Raw genomic sequence first — 15,893 nt, forward strand, 5'->3', positions numbered from 1 at the left:
ATGTTCTATATTGAAGTAAACATTTCAATTAACTCTACTTTTTGGGTATTAGATAACGGCTGTTGCTAACATCTCTGTAATGATTTGCAGGTGATGGGAACTAGGAGACTTAGGAAAGTGAGACCTTCTTGAGGATGGGCAATGGGGTAAGAGTTGCTGCCAAAGCTATTGAAAATGTTTGCTTACTTTTGAATAATGATTTTAAGTAATTTTAAGAGATGTTTTATTTGTACCTGATTTGGTGAAAAACATTGTTTCCATTTCTATGCTTGATAAAGATGTATATTCTTATTTATTTAGCAAAAGTGTTTGCAATATTTACAAGAATGAATGTTTGATTGGTACGGGAGAACTTGAAAACGATCTATATAATTTAAAATTGAAAGATATTCCACTAAACAATGTCCAAGCAATAACAACAACAAACAAGCGAAAACAAGATACTCTAAATTTGGCACAATTATGGCATGCTCGATTAAGACATATTTCCCTAAGAAGGATGAACTAGCTAGTGGGAGTAGGCATGTTTGATATGTCTGATATTAATTCTCTTACGACTTGTGAATCCTGTCTTAAAGGAAAGATGACCAAAATTTCCTTTAAGGGCCATGTGAAGCGAGCCAAAGGATTATTGGATTTGATCCATACCGATGTGTCTGGTCTGCTTAGCATCACCACTAAGCATGGACATGCCTACTTCATCACCTTTACCAATGATTTTTCTAGGTATTATATGTATTTGATGAAATACAAATCTGAAGCCTTTGAAAGGTTCAAAGAATTTAGAAGTGAAGTAGAGAAACAGTTGGGACGAAGCATCAAGTCACTTCGATCGGATCGAGGTGGTGAATACTTGAGTTCCGAGTTCCAAGAGTATCTTAAGGAGAATGAGATTCTCTCACAGTGGAATCTTCCTGTTACACGGCAGTTGAATGGTGTTTCGGAGCGTCGTAACCGGACTTTGATGGACATGGTTAGGTCTATGATGGGGTTCACAGAGTTGTCACCATCTTTTTGGGGATATGCGCTTGAGACAGCGGCGTTGTTGTTGAACAATGTCCATTCAAAAGCAGTTGATAGGACACCATATGAGATATGGATGGGTAAGCCTCCAAAATATTCTTATCATAGAATATGGGGATGCCCTACTTATGTGAAGCAGGCAGTGGGAGAAAAATTAGATAGTCTATCCATTTTATGTTACTTTGTGGGATATCCAAGGAATTCAGTTGGATATTATTTCTATCATCCCCAAGAAACAAAGGTGTTTGTTTCTAGGAATGCAACTTTTTTGGAAAAGGAATTTCTATTGGATAGAAAAGGGGAGATGATAGAACTCGAAGAAGTTCGAGAGACACCCACAATTGTAGAACCCACACCCGAAGAGCCAAGAGAGGAAATACAAGCTCCTAGAAAATCCGAGAGAGTCTCGTCACTACCTATGAGGTATGGTCTGCTTCTTGAAGAGGGCCATGATGAGCCTAACCATGGATGTGATCCAATGACCTTCAAGGAAGCGTTATCTGATGCCGATTCATCCAAATGTCTTGAAGCTATGGAATCCGAGATGAATTCCATGCATTCGAACCAAGTGTGAAATTTTGTGGATCCACCTGAGGGAACTATTCCCATAGGGTGTAAATGGATTTACAAGAGAAAACTTGGGACGGATGGGAAGGTATTGACCTTCAAGGCGCGATTGGTAGCAAAAAGCTATACTCAAAGACAAGGAGTTGACTTTGAGGAAACTTTTCTCCAGTTGCAATGTTCAAGTCTATAAGGATATTGCTAGCCATAGCTACATGGTATGATTATGAGATATTGCAGATGGATGTAAAGACAGTCTTTCTTAATGGGGATATTTATGAAGAGATTTACATGTCTCAACCTGAAGGGTTTACATCTATCGGAAGTGAGCATATGGTATGCAAACTTCAGAGATATATTTATGGTCTAAAGCAGGCATCTAGAAGTTGGAACCTCAGATTCGATAGTACAATCAAAGAGTTTGGTTTTACTAAGAATCCTGAGGAACCCTGTGTGTATAAGAAGGTCAGTGGGAGTGCTGTGACATTCCTGGTGCTTTATGTTGATGACATTCTACTCATTGGGAATGATGTAGGGTGTTGCAATCAACTAAAATATGGCTAGCGAGTAAGTTCTCGATGCAGGACTTGGGTGAAGCATCTTTTGTATTGGGAATACAGATCTATCGAGACAGATCAAGAAGATTGCTGGGTCTCACCCAGTCCACATACATTGATATCATCGTTAAGCGGTTCTCGATGGATGAGTCCAAGAGAGGACATCTACCAATGTGTCATGACGTGTCCCTATCCAAGTCTATGTCTCCCAAGACTGATGCAGAGATAGTGGCGATGGCAAGCATTCCTTATGCATCTACAATTGGTAGTATCATGTATGAGATGATATCTACACGTCCTGACCGGGATTTCGCACTAAGTGTAGTGAGTAGATATCAGTTCTGGCCTCTTGACGAGGTTGTTCATGTCTCGTCTCAAGATGCGGTTGTTCCTGTCCCGCCTCAGCGCGAGATGGTTCGGGTCCCCTCCGAGGACGCGATGATGCTGAGGTGGCTCTTCCACTCCCTCGCCTCCCTACCATCTCTACGTCTCAACTCAGATATTCCCACAGACGGCGCCAAGTGATACTCACGGGAAATTTAGGGTCCGATCCACGCAAGCGTCACTAATCCAGACACGGGCTTCAAAATTACCCTGGGCCTGAAATCACAAATAAGACCGTTAGGAGGGGGCCAGGAGAGTATCCTGGCGTAGCTCCTCCGACGCTCAAGTCAGAGACTGAGGATATATGGGGGGAGCAGCTAAGGGCGCTGCTGAAAACAATATAGTGAATAGCTTAACTGAACAATCAAACCTGGTATTTATAGGAGAATACCTGGGCCCTTGGTGGGCTTGTTTTCCACTTGGGCTAGGGATGAGCCAAGAGTAGTGGGCCCATCCAAGTCTTCCACCTGGGCTAGACCCATCTATGGGGTATCACCAGTCTCCCCCTCCCGAGTCGAACTGAATCGTAGGTTCAAAGTTCGATTAGTTGTGTTGTCCTTGGTTTATCGGCGACGAGGACGTACCGTAACAGAAAAATTTATTTCGTTTGTCGTTAACGAACGATGCTTGCCGTGCATTTTTCCTGCCGTTCTCCAGTCTCCCAAGATTTGGAAACAAATCAAATCGTAATCCTGCTCTGAAAGGAAAAGATATCAAATCAAATCACAATCTTGGTAAGATTTATGCTCCCCATATAAATATAGGCTCCTTCCGCACTCCAATCCTCACTTCTCCGTGCAAAATTATCTCTGCCCTCGCACCCACACCGGCTCGCGCCCCAGTACACACGCCGGCTCGCCACGCTGTCCTCGTCGAGCCGCAAGCCATTGCCTCGCTTGCGCGCCTCGCCAAGCCAGCCCTCACCATCTGCGCGCTAGCCCCAACGCGAGCTCGCCCTGCCCCTGCGGGTCTGCTCGCCCAAGCGCGCCACGCCACGCCACGCCCCAGCGTCCGAGTACCTGAGCATCCCTGTGCTCGCCCGCGCACCGCCACGCTCGCCCGAGCGTCCAAGCATCCACGCTCGCCCGAGCATCGCCACGCCCGCCCCCGCGTCTGAGCACCCGAGCACCGACGCTCGCCCGTACACCGCCACGTTCGCCCCAACGTCCGAGCACCCACGGTCGCCCGATCGCCCACGCTCGCCCGAGCGCCCCCGCACAGCCCGATCTCCCACGCTCGCCCAGCGCCCCCAGCTCGCCCAACGCCTGCTCGCCCGAGCGTCCAAGCATCCACGCTCGCCTGAGCATCCCTACGCTCGCCCGCGCATCGCCACGCCCGCCCCCGCGTCTGAGCACCCGAGCACCGACGCTCGCCCGTACACCGCCACGTTCGCCCGAGCGCCCCCGCACAGCCCGATCGCCCACGCTCGCCCAGCGCCCCCAGCTCGCCCAACGCCTGCTCGCCCGAGCCCTCAGCACGCCTCACCATCGCGCCCCCGCCGCGCATCGCCTTCGCCGAGCGCCCAGCACACACGCTCGCCCAGCGACAGCGCCACACTCACCCTCGCCCCCCGCCGCGTGCTCGCCCACGCCGTGCCACGCTCGCCCGAGCGTCATACGTTCGCCCATCACCCGAGCACCAGCTCGCCCGTCGCCCTTGCGCGCCAGCCCTCACGTGCCGTAACGCACCTCGCTCGGCCATCCTTGCAATTCTATTGCTTTGAGTATTTTCCCCTGCCTCATCCGGGTCAGTTCCCTCCTCTTCCTGTTTGATTATCCTTAGCACTTATGTCTTCTTCCGATTCCGATTCCGAGTCTAGTTCTTCGAGTGGTTCTGAGAGGTTTAGCGAGTCTAGCGAGTCCAGCAAGTCTAGCAGGTCTAGCAGGTCCAGCGAGTCTAGCCAGGGTAGGACTTCCTTAGCTGATCCTGATTTTACCCTTGATCCTCCTGAGGAGGAAGTCACCGCTCATAGTCGTCCGGGTAAGGAAGTTCGTCACGTGACCCAACAAATGAACATATCTGAGGCAGATAACTTATGGTATGGTCACTTGTCATCCCACATTCCTCCTGGTAGTGAGTCGAAAATTAGGACTCTGTGGCACATTCCTTCCTCCCACCAGATCATCATTCCTGGCCCAAAGGACCGACCTTATCTAGCCCCCAAGGGCTATTATACCTTTTTTCAGCATCATTTTGATGCCGGCCTTCGTTTCCCCCTGTGTGATTTCTTTCAAGAATTAAGCAAGTACTATCAGGTGCACTTAGGTTTACTCACGCCTAATGCCTTCCGTTTGATAAGCTGTTTCGCTGTGTTATTCAGAGCTTTAGGCCTCCCTTTGAATTGCACCACTTTTTCCTACTTCTGAGTTTTGTCCAGGTCAAAAGATGGACCTTTCTATGTAACCTCCCGGTCTAGCCACAAACTGTTCGATGGGGCCCCCAGTCATGTGAAGGACTGGAAAAAATACTTCTTCTTTGTACAGCCACCCAAAGAATTGACTTGCTTTACCGATTGGTACCCTGTCTTCACTAAACCCAAACTTTCCAAGAGTTATAAGAAAGATGAGGAGTACCTGCAGATAATGAGTGTACTAGGAGATCGATGCTTTAACATTCCCAAACTTCTATCTGAGGATCTCCTATGTCATGCCGGGTTAAGTCCCGCTAAAATTAAGCTGAAGGAGAATGCTGGTAGATATTCTCATCTGTCCATACTTCTTGTTTTTCTTTTATTTATTATGTTACTTGATAACATTCTCATTTGGTTCCTTGTCTCTGCTTGCAGGAACTAGAGTCATGAACGCCCTATTTCTCCGTGAACTTTCCAAGACAAAGGCCGGGGGTTCTTCATCAGCTTCCCAGAAATCCATTACCCCGGCAGTCACGATGGGCCCAAAGGGAGATTGTTCTGCTGCTGAGAAAAAGAAAACAGGTTCCTGTTCTACTACCGCGAAAAAGCCTGCTAGCTCCCCTAGCTCTCCTACTGCTGCGAAGAAGAAGAAAGCAGGCTCCTCCTCCTCCGCCTCAGAGCGAGCCTCCTCGCCACCTCCTCGCGCCAAGTCCCCTCCTCCGTCTAGTAAGCAAAATGCATCCACAGATCTTAGCCCGTCAGCCCCTCAGCATGGCAAGCGCAAGATTTCTGAGATTTCTGTCGCATCGGTCTCTTCTCCAGAGGGGTCCGAGCCCGATGAGGGGCCTCCCCTCGCATCGGCGGTGCATCCTCTATACACTTCGGATTCGGCCATCGTGGGGCGGGGTCCTACTCCTCTGGCTCAGAAGATAATGTATCAGCTTCCTTCCGACGCCGATGCAGCGTTCATGGGTTCATTGGGGTGGTCAGACCTCCTCCGCCGGACATGCAGCAGTGTCATCGAGGTATACTTCTCCTTATAACCTTTAGATTGATGTTTAATATACATTTGATCTTCTTATCGTCTTTTCACCCTTGTCTACTTATGCAGGGCATGATGTACGTCGGGGAGTTGGCTGAGCGCGCTCACGCCGCTCGATCTGACTCTTGTCAAGAATTACGTGAGGTTCAGGCTCTCCGCGAACAGCTCCAGGCTACTATTGATGAGATGAAAGTGTCGCATGCCGAGGAGCTTTCGGAGTCCCAAGCTCAATTGTCGGAGTCCCAGATCCAGTGCGGCGAGCTCTCAAAACAGAAGCAGGAGTCTCAGCGGCTGATAGAGGATCAAGCTAAAGAGATCAAGAAGCTGAAGAAGGAATTAAAGAACTCACAGGCTGAGCTTAAAGACGCCAAGGCACGACATGTTGCAGAAGCCTCCTCCTTCAAAGAGGAATTTCTCAAATCCGAAGAATTTGTCGAGATCTGTGGCCCGAAAGCTTTTCACTACCTGGGGGTGGGTTTCGAGGGTGCAGTCGGCCTTTTCCATGCTCAGGGCTATCCTCCGCCAGGCGCCCCTACTGACTTTATCGACTTTGAGGGCTTCATATCGAGTCTCCCCCCTGATTCCTAGATTGAGCCCCTTTATTTATGTTATTTTCTGCATTGTTTTATTTTTCATAGGATTATGTGACTTTTGGGACGTTTACATTTGGTTATTTCCTTTTGCGCACTTTTGACATGTACGAACTCGTTTTATTTATGCAACCTTGAGTATTTTGCATTTGAATTTACTGCTTCTCACGAGTTTGTCTCTGATACTATTAACCTGTTAGGGCAAATAAAATCATCACCCTCTAACTCCTCTGCTAGATCATACCTTAGCAGGAAAATAAAAATCAGCCATCTTCCCCTGCTAACTCCTCTGCTCGGTGACAGGAAAATAGAAATTCACCATCTCCACCCTCTAACTCCTCTGCTAGGCGATGCCTTAGAAGAAAAATAGAAATCAACACCATCACCCTCTAACTCCTCTGCTAGGTGACACCTTAGCAGAAAAATAGAAATCAACACCATCACCCTCTAATTCCTCTGCTAGGTCATACCTTAGCAGGAAAATAAAAATCAACCACCTCCCCCCTCTAACTCCTCTGCTAGGTGACACCTTAGCAGGAAAATAGAAGTTCACCATCTCCACCCTCTTACTCCTCTGCTAGGTGACACCTTAGCAGGAAAATAGAAATCAACACCATCACCCTCTAACTCCTCTGCTAGGTGACACCTTAGCAGGAAAATAAAAATCAACACCATCACCCTCTAACTCCTCTGCTAGGTCATACCTTAGCAGGAAAATAAAAATCAACACCATCACCCTCTACTCCTCTACTAGGCGATGCCTTAGAAGGAAAATAGAAATCAACACCATCACCCTCTAACTCCTCTGCTAGGTGACACCTTAGCAGGAAAATAAAAATCAACACCATCACCCTCTACTCCTCTACTAGGCGATGCCTTAGCAGGAAAATAGAAATGAACACCATCACCCTCTACTCCTTTACTAGGCGATGCCTTAGCAGGAAAATAGAAATCAACACCATCACCCTCTAACTCCTCTGCTAGGTCATACCTTAGCAGGAAAATAAAAATCAACACCATCACCCTCTAACTCCTCTGCTAAGTCATACCTTAGCAGGAAAATAAAAATCAACACCATCACCCTCTAACTCCTCTGCTAGGTGATACCTTAGTAGGAAAATAGAAATGTACCACCTCCACCCTCTGCTCCTCTACTAGGCGATGCCTTAGTAGGAAAATAGAAATTTTTTCTTCCCCACTCTGCTCCTCTACTAGGCGATGCCTTAGTAGGAAAATAAAATTTTTCACGTTGCTCCTCTACTAAGCGATGCCTTAGTAGGAAAATAAAATTTTTCACGCTGCTCCTCTACTAGGCGATACCTTAGTAGGAAAATAAAATCATGTTATCACTCTCACGATACCACAGCATTCATGAAATAAAAGGAAGAACTTGATTTTATTGAATTCCGATGGATTACACAAGAAAATTCAGGAAATAAAATACATCAATGACAGAATCAAGAATAATACTTCCTAAGGTGATAAGCATTCCAAGGCCTCTTCAAAGCTTTGCCTTGCGCATTCTCTAAGTAATAGGCTCCAGAGCTCAACCTCTCGACCACCTTGAAGGGACCCTCCCACTTTGGGTCCAATTTTTCCCTCTGCTCTTCTGGCACCTTCCTCAGGACCAAATCACCCACCTGAAAGTTTTTTTGCACGACTCTCCGATTATAAGACTGTGCAATGCGGTTCTTATAAGCTTCCAATTGAATGCTGGCAGCCTCCCTCTTTCTTTCCAAAAGATCAAGGTCAGTAGCGCGTCTCGCCCCATTGTCCTCGTCATAAAACATCACCCTTGCCGATTCCAACCCGATCTCAGCCGGGAGCACTGCTTCATTAACGTAGACCAAACTGAAAGGAGTTTCTTTGGTTCCCTCTCTCGGAGTGGTTCGGTATGCCCATAAGACACTTGGTAGCTCATCCACCCAATTGCCTTTGGCCTTGCCCAGTCAAACTTTCAAACCCTGTACCAGCGTCCGATTAGTCACATCCACCTGGCCATTACTCTGCGGGTAAGCTACAGAGGTAAAGACTTGTTGGATCTTCATCTCTTTACACCAAGCTTTGATTTTGCCCCCTTGGAACTGTCTCCCATTATCGGATATCAGCCTCCTAGGTACCCCGTACCTGCATACTATACTCTTCCACAAGAATTTCAGGACGTCGTTCTTAGTGATTCTGGCCAAAGTCTCTGCTTCCACCCACTTTGAAAAATAATCAACTGCTACCAGTAGGAATTTTTTCTGAGCAGGAGCTATAGGAAAAGGTCCCACGATATCCATTCCCCACTAGTCAAAGGGACAGGCGGCCGTGACAGCCTTCATCATCGCGGCCGGCCGGTGATTCAACCGCGCATGACGTTGACAACTATCACAAGACATTACCAACTCTTGAGCATCATGCAGCACTGAGGGCCAAGAATAACCGGCGAGCAGTACTTTTCTTGCTAATGCATAAGCCCCTAAATGATTTCCACAACACCCCTCGTGAACTTCTCGGAGCACATAATCAGCCTCTTTGTAACTTAAGCACCGAAGAAGTGGCCCTGCAAAAGACGTTCTAAACAACACGTCCCCAACCATTACATAGCGTGAACATTTTATCTTCAACTTACGAGCTTCGCGAGGGTTATCAGGAAGCTTTCCCTCTTTCAGGTAATCAATTATGTCAGTCCTCCAAGCCTCTTCTTCTTGCTCAACTGCAGGTGAACTCGTGTGAGGTGTGAGTTCGATTTGAAATACCACATCTCTATTCTTCCAACTTCCCATCGTTCCAGCCATTTTGGCTAGAGTGTCTGCCTTTTCATTTTCTTTCCTGGGAATCTGTTCAAATGTAATCTCTGTGAATTTCTCTCTGATTCTGTTCACTTCTCGAGCATACTCAATAAGCTTCTCATCTTTCACATCATACATCCCCTTCATCTGTTGCGCTACCAACTGTGAGTCAGAAAAAATAAGTACCCAGGTAGCTCCCACATTTATGGCTGCTCGAAGTCCTGCCAACACAGCCTCATACTCTGCCTCATTATTGGATGCTCGAAAGTCCAACCTTACAGCCAACTTCACTTCTTCCCCAGCTGGTGAAATCAGTACTACTCCCACCCCACTTCCATCCTTCGACGAGGAACCATCCACATACACCTTTCAAGGGTCCTCATTCTCCTTATGTACACTCTCAGCCAGAAAATCGGCTAACGCTTGTGCTTTAATAGCTGTTCTCGGCTCATACTGGATGTCATATTCTCCCAACTACGTAGTCCACTTAACCAGGCGGCCGGAGATATCAGAATGAGTGAGAATTCTGCCTAATGGACTGTTAGTGAGCACCACAATCGGATGAGATAAGAAGTAAGGCCTCAAGCGTCTGGCTGTCATTACCAACGCCAAAGCCAACTTTTCCAACCCCGAGTATCGGATCTCTGCCCCCTTGAGTGCATGCGAAACATAGTACACCGGCTGTTGAACTGATCCATCAAGCTTGACAAGAACCGAACTCACGGCCCCTTCAGTGGCAGATAAATATACCCACAAAGGCTCCCCCGCTGCCGGTTTGGCTAGAACAGGAAGCTCGGCAAGGTACTCCTTCAGTTCTGTGAAAGCCTTCTCGCAATCCGGCCCCCACTCAAATTTTTTCGCCTTTCGCAGGGTCCGGAAAAAAGGTAAACTTCTATGGACGGATCTCGAGATAAAATGTGCCAGCGCAGCAATCCTCCCTGCCAACTGCTGAACATCTTTGGGCCCCTGAGGAGAGACCATATTTTGGATAGCTTGAACTTTCTCAGGGTTAGCCTCAATTCCCCTCTCCGTCACCATATAACCCAGAAACTTCCCACTCTTCACCCCAAATATACACTTCTGAGGGTTCAACTTCAGCCCATAGGACCTGAGGGTGGAAAAGGTCTCCACTAACTCAGGTATGAGCAGGACTGAATCCTTAGACTTTACCATGATGTCATCCACATACACTTCCACATTCCTCCCCACCTGCTTAGAAAAGACTTTATCCATCAACCGCTGATACGTGGCTCCGGCATTTTTTAGTCCGAAGGGCATGACCACGTAACAGAAAGTTCCTTCGGAGGTGATGAAACTTACTTTATCTTGATCCTCTACGGCCAAGGGGATTTGATGGTACCCCTGATAAGCGTCCAGCATGCACAAATACTGGTGTCCGGCTGTGGAGTCCACCAACTGATCTATCCGCGGCAAGGGATAACAATCTTTAGGACATGCCTTGTTGAGATCTCTGAAGTCCACACACATCCTCCATTTTCCCGAACTTTTCGGAACAAGAACGACATTCGAGAGCCAAGTAGAAAATTGTACCTCTCGAATGTGCCCAGCACTGAGCAACTCTCCCACCTCTTTTTTTATAACTATATCTTTCTCGGGCCCGAAGTGTCTTTTCTTCTGCTTCACGAGACGAGAATTCGGCAAAATGTTTAACCGATGTTCTGCTACATCTGGACTCGTCCCTGTGAGCTCTTGGGCTGACCAAGAGAACCTGTTGAGATTAGCTTGTAAACAAGTAATAAGTTTTTCCCTTACCTCTGGGTCAAGGTCAGGGGCTATTCTTAGAGTTTTCTTGTCAGGCCCCAATGTCACGATCTCCGGCTTCTCATCCATCACCTCATGAACCTCTCTCCTTACCACGGGCAACCCGCTTCGCCCCCTTCTAATCATATTGACCTCCACACGTGCCCTCTTCCCCTCTTCTTTCACTATCCCCTCATAACACCGACGAGCGACTTTCTGGTCCCCACATAAGACTCCAACCTCCCTCCCCACAAGAAACTTCAACTTCTGATGATACGTGGACGCTACAGCTCTGAAATCCTTTAGGACTGGTCGCCCCAGAATTCCATTGTAAGCGGATGGGGTGTCCACCACAGTAAATGTCGTCATCTTGGTCACCCGCCGAGGCTCATGCCCCAAAGATAAAGGAAGGACAATTTGACCCAGCGGCGGGATGGCATGTCCTGCGAACCCATATAGAGGAGTGGAGATTGGCTCAAACTCAAATCCTTCCACCTTCATCTGATCCAGAGTACTCTTGAACAGGATATTAACAGAGCTTCCATTATCAATAAAGATTCGTGCCACATCGTAATTGGCAACGGTGGTCGTCACCACCAAGGCATCGTTATGAGGAGCCACAATGCCTCGGAGATCCTCTGGCCCAAAACTGATGACAGGATCATGGGGTAAGTTCGCACTCCTCGATATTTCAAAATTCTCCAACCTCCTCCCATGCGCCTTCCGCGCTCGCCCGGAATCCCCATCAGTAGCACCCCCTGAGATCATATGAATCATTCCTCTCGTCGGGTGATTATCCTCATTCGTTCTCCTCCTCGGTTCAGCGGGCTCCCGAGGGACATCCTGACCTCGACCCTCTCTTCTCGGCTCTTCGATCCTCGGATGTATCCATGGAGGGCCTCGACCCCGCCTAGAAGACGGGCGAGATCTCAGCTCACTCCCGGACGAGGACCCTTCTTGTCTACCCCGTGGCGGAGGTCGAGCACTGCTCTCAACCCTCTGCGACTTCTCCCCCCTCTCCCCTGACTCCCTCACCTCCATCACCTTATCCCGACTCCTATTCAGAGGAACATGTGATGAGAATTGTCTTCTACCTTTGGTTCTGTCCTCATCTCTTTCCCCTGCACCCCTCTTCTTTCCACCTCTCTCGGCTCCCTCCACCCTACTTCCTTCGGGCCGGTTTTCCATCCTCCTGTATCGTTGAGCATCCTCCAAGTTTACATATTTCTCAGCTCGAGCCAACAAATCATCATAGCTCGACGGAGGCTTCTTGACCAACGACTTAAAAAACTCTCCTCCCCTTAGTCCTTGTGTAAAGGCACTTATCATGATGTCAGGGGTAGCCGCTGGTATTTCTAGCGCTGCAGTGTTGAAGCGCTGGAAAAAATCCCGCAACGTTTCAGCCTCTTGCTGTTTCATCACAAACAGACTCAAATAGTTCTTTTGATGCCTCTTGCTGCTGGCAAATCGGTGCAAGAAGGCTGCAGAGAAATCTTCGAACGATTGTATGGAGTTGGGCTGCAGGGTATTAAACCATTGCTGGGCTGACCTCACCAACGTGCCCAGAAACACCCTGCACCTGACTCCGTCCGAATATTGGTGTAACAGAGCCGCATTCTCAAATCTCCCCAAGTGTTCCTCAGGGTCTGTATGTCCGTCATACTCTCCAACGTTTGATTGTCGGAAATTCGGAGGAAGCCCTTCCTCCAAGATGGCTAGTGAAAAGGGGCTTCCTCTCTTAGGTACCGGCGCCCTGCTTCCCACCTGCTCCCTCAACCTCCTTATCTCTTTCCACATCTCTCCCATCTCACTAATCTCCCCACTCTGGAGGGGTTGCGTCTCTTCAACCCTGCTATGATGGACCTCAACATTTTCCTCCCGCTCCTGATGGGCGGCCTGTTCCTCTACAAACATAGACTCTTGATTCCTCTTCATGGCCTCATCCACTGTTCGGGTGATAAATTGGCCCAGCTGTTCCAGGGTTAAGTTTCCCACATTCTCATTGGGACGGGTTTGCTCGACCCTCGTCTCGTGGATGGGCTGCTCAGTTCTGGCCTCTTGACGAGGTTGTTCATGTCTCGTCTCAAGATGCGGTTGTTCCTGTCCCGCCTCAGCGCGAGATGGTTCGGGTCCCCTCCGAGGACGCGATGATGCTAAAGTGGCTCTTCCACTCCCTCGCCTCCCTACCATCTCTACGTCTCAACTCAGATATTCCCACAGACGGCGCCAAGTAATACTCACGGAAAATTTAGGGTCCGATCCACGCAAGCGTCACTAATCCAGACACGGGCTTCAAAATTACCCTGGGCATGAAATCACAAATAAGACCGTTAGGAGGGGGCCAGGAGAGTATCCTGGCGTAGCCCCTCCGACGCTCAAGTCAGAGACTGAGGATATATGGGGGGAGCAGCTAAGGGCGCTACTGAAAATAATATAGTGAATAGCTTAACTGAACAATCAAACCTGGTATTTATAGGAGAATACCTGGGCCCTTGGTGGGCTTGTTTTCCACTTGGGCTAGGGATGAGCCAAGAGTAGTGGGCCCATCCAAGTCTTCCACCTGGGCTAGACCCATCTATGGGGTATCACCTGGTCTTCCACATTGGAAAGCTGTGAAAGACATCCTCAATTATTTGAGAAGGACCAATAAGTTGTTATTGGTCTATGGGGGTGGAGAACTGAAATTGGAAGGCAATATCGATTCTATCTTCCAAAGCGATATTGATGACTCAAAGTCAATATCTGGGTTCGTATTCATGCTCAATAGTGCTGCTGTCTCTTGGAAGAGTTCCAAGCAAGACAGTACTGGAGATTCCACCACTGAGGCTAAATACATTGCTGCATCAGCTGCAGCAAAGGAGGCTGTTTGGTTAAGGAATTTCGTCCAAGAGTTGGGTGTCATTCCTAATGGAGTTGCTCCAGTCCCGGTGTTTTGTGACAACACGGGAGCCATTGCTCAAGCGAAGGAGCCAAGGTCTCATCAGAAATCCAAACATGTATTGAGAAAGTACAACATCCTCCGAGAGATTGTGGAAATAGGAGAAGTATCGATTGACAAAGTTGGCTACGCAGATAATGTTGCTGATCTTCTAACTAAGCCTTTATCTGGACCATTATTCGAGAAGCATCGCAAATCAATGGGTTTGAAGCATATGGGTAGTTGGCTCTAGTGCAAGTGGGAGATTGTTAGAGTAGGTGCCCGTCGAGCTAAGTGTTGGCCGATAGTACATGTTGAAACTATATGTATAAACAATCTTTATTTTAATAATATTTGAAATTATTGTTTTGGCACATCTTTATCTGTGTACCCATGCTAGTTGCATAGATAAAGTCCTTGAATATACAAATAGTAGAAAGAATACGAGATGCTCATATGATGAGTATCATGAAACTCATATTTTGAATACTGTATATGCTAAACAGTTCCTAGTCGATTCAGTCGCCGTCAAGAAGGATGAAGGCCGCTCGAGTTTGAGACTAGTATCTGTGATGTGAGTACCATGTTTCATTGGTAGGGAATTTTGTGATATCCGAGCATGCAGATAGGTGCTTTTTGTAGAGTACACTGAACAACCCTTCATAAAAAACTTTCCAAGTGGTTCTCACATATCGAGTGTCAACGTCCTAGTTTATGGTTGTACACCATTAGTCCTTATGACCCGTGATAACATTGAGACTCTATATGCTAGCATTGAACTTTGACTTGTTTACCGACTCTTATGGGGTCATCAGGTGGCAAGGTTAAGTGTTTTGTCGAAACATATAGGAGTCGATGTATTGTAGTTAGGGATTCACTGCTTACCTTCGGGTATGGATATCTTATGTGATCTCATGTATATGTAGTTTGAAATATCTGATCAGAGTGTTGGTGGTAATTAAGAAATGGGTTTCTTAGATTACACCATCAATGCAACTACGACATGACACATAGTATCGATTCTTTGACAGTTCTCGATATACCAATAGTGGTCCAATCGGTCGGGATATATGAGATGAAGATACCGTACTGTACGCTAACCATAATGGATTGGTTCTTGCAGTCACTATCATTTGATATCTAGGGAACCATGTAAGCGATGCTGCTAGGCGTTTAACATGATTGGTTGGGTACTATCAGACTTGAGTTCTGACGTTCTTATTATCAAGGAGCTGATAAGTAAGAATGGAGCAAGTAGAGTATGCTCATATAAGGACATGTTTAGTCCCGAATCACATTGAGATGTGAACCCATGACTAGTTGTATCACTGAACCATTGAGGGTCACAAGAGTGCTAACTTTTTAGATCCCGTTGAGAAGAAAAATAGTTCAATGTGTTGAACGACTTATAAAAGAGTTTATAAGCGCAAAGAAAAATAGAATTATGACTTCTATAAGAGGGTTATGAGGAATGTAACTTTTAATTTGAGGAAGTGTTCCTCAATTAAAATTTGGCTATATAAATAATGTATATTGAAAATTATGATTTTCATAAACATTATTATGGACTAAATTAAATTAATTCAAGTGTTGAATTAATTAAACACTAGTGGACCTAGTAGAGTCCAAATAATTAAATTAATTCAAGTGTTGAAATAATTAAATAACATTGGGTCTTGTAGAGCCCAATAGAAAATAATTATTCAACTAGTGGCCTTGAGTAAAATCAAGTAAAGTTTAAATGGTCTCAAATATGTTTGAGATATTTAAATAAAATTTCATGAGATTCATAAATGTTAAATGCCCAAATAAAAAGCATGCATGGGAGGTGAAGGGTTGCAAGCTACTTTTTCAGTAAACAAGGCATGCAATGCCCATACACTTTTTACTTTTTCAAGCACCATGTGTGGGGACCCAGACGCTAATCATAT

The 15,893-nt window shown here is 46.8% G+C and overlaps 1 protein-coding gene across 1 annotated transcript; it reads right to left on the reverse strand.

The window, feature by feature from the left end:
* Positions 1–8,798: 8,798 nt before the first annotated feature.
* On the reverse strand, positions 8,799–12,959 carry LOC142520164 (uncharacterized). The gene is made up of 4 exons (XM_075623163.1): positions 12,625–12,959; positions 12,337–12,504; positions 9,777–12,237; positions 8,799–9,650 (listed from the first exon to the last, which is right to left on the reverse strand). The coding sequence occupies exons 1-4, from the start codon at positions 12,957–12,959 to the stop codon at positions 8,799–8,801; spliced, it is 3,816 nt and encodes a 1,271-aa protein (XP_075479278.1).
* Between the last annotated feature and the right edge of the window lie 2,934 nt (positions 12,960–15,893).

Source organism: Primulina tabacum, chromosome 12 (assembly GCF_025594145.1).
Source record: "Primulina tabacum isolate GXHZ01 chromosome 12, ASM2559414v2, whole genome shotgun sequence".
In the NCBI taxonomy this organism is placed as follows: Eukaryota; Viridiplantae; Streptophyta; class Magnoliopsida; order Lamiales; family Gesneriaceae; genus Primulina; species Primulina tabacum.

Excerpts from the sequence above, each read along its gene's own strand:
- LOC142520164 (XM_075623163.1), bottom strand. The coding sequence starts at position 12,959 with ATGTTTGTAGAGGAACAGGCCGCCCATCAGGAGCGGGAGGAAAATGTT. Across the intron at positions 12,238-12,336 it reads CAAGGACTAAGGGGAGGAGA|GAGGATGGAAAACCGGCCCG; the intron begins GTTTTTTAAGTC and ends TCAACGATACAG. Across the intron at positions 9,651-9,776 it reads CTGATATCTCCGGCCGCCTG|GTGTATGTGGATGGTTCCTC; the intron begins GTTAAGTGGACT and ends GACCCTTGAAAG.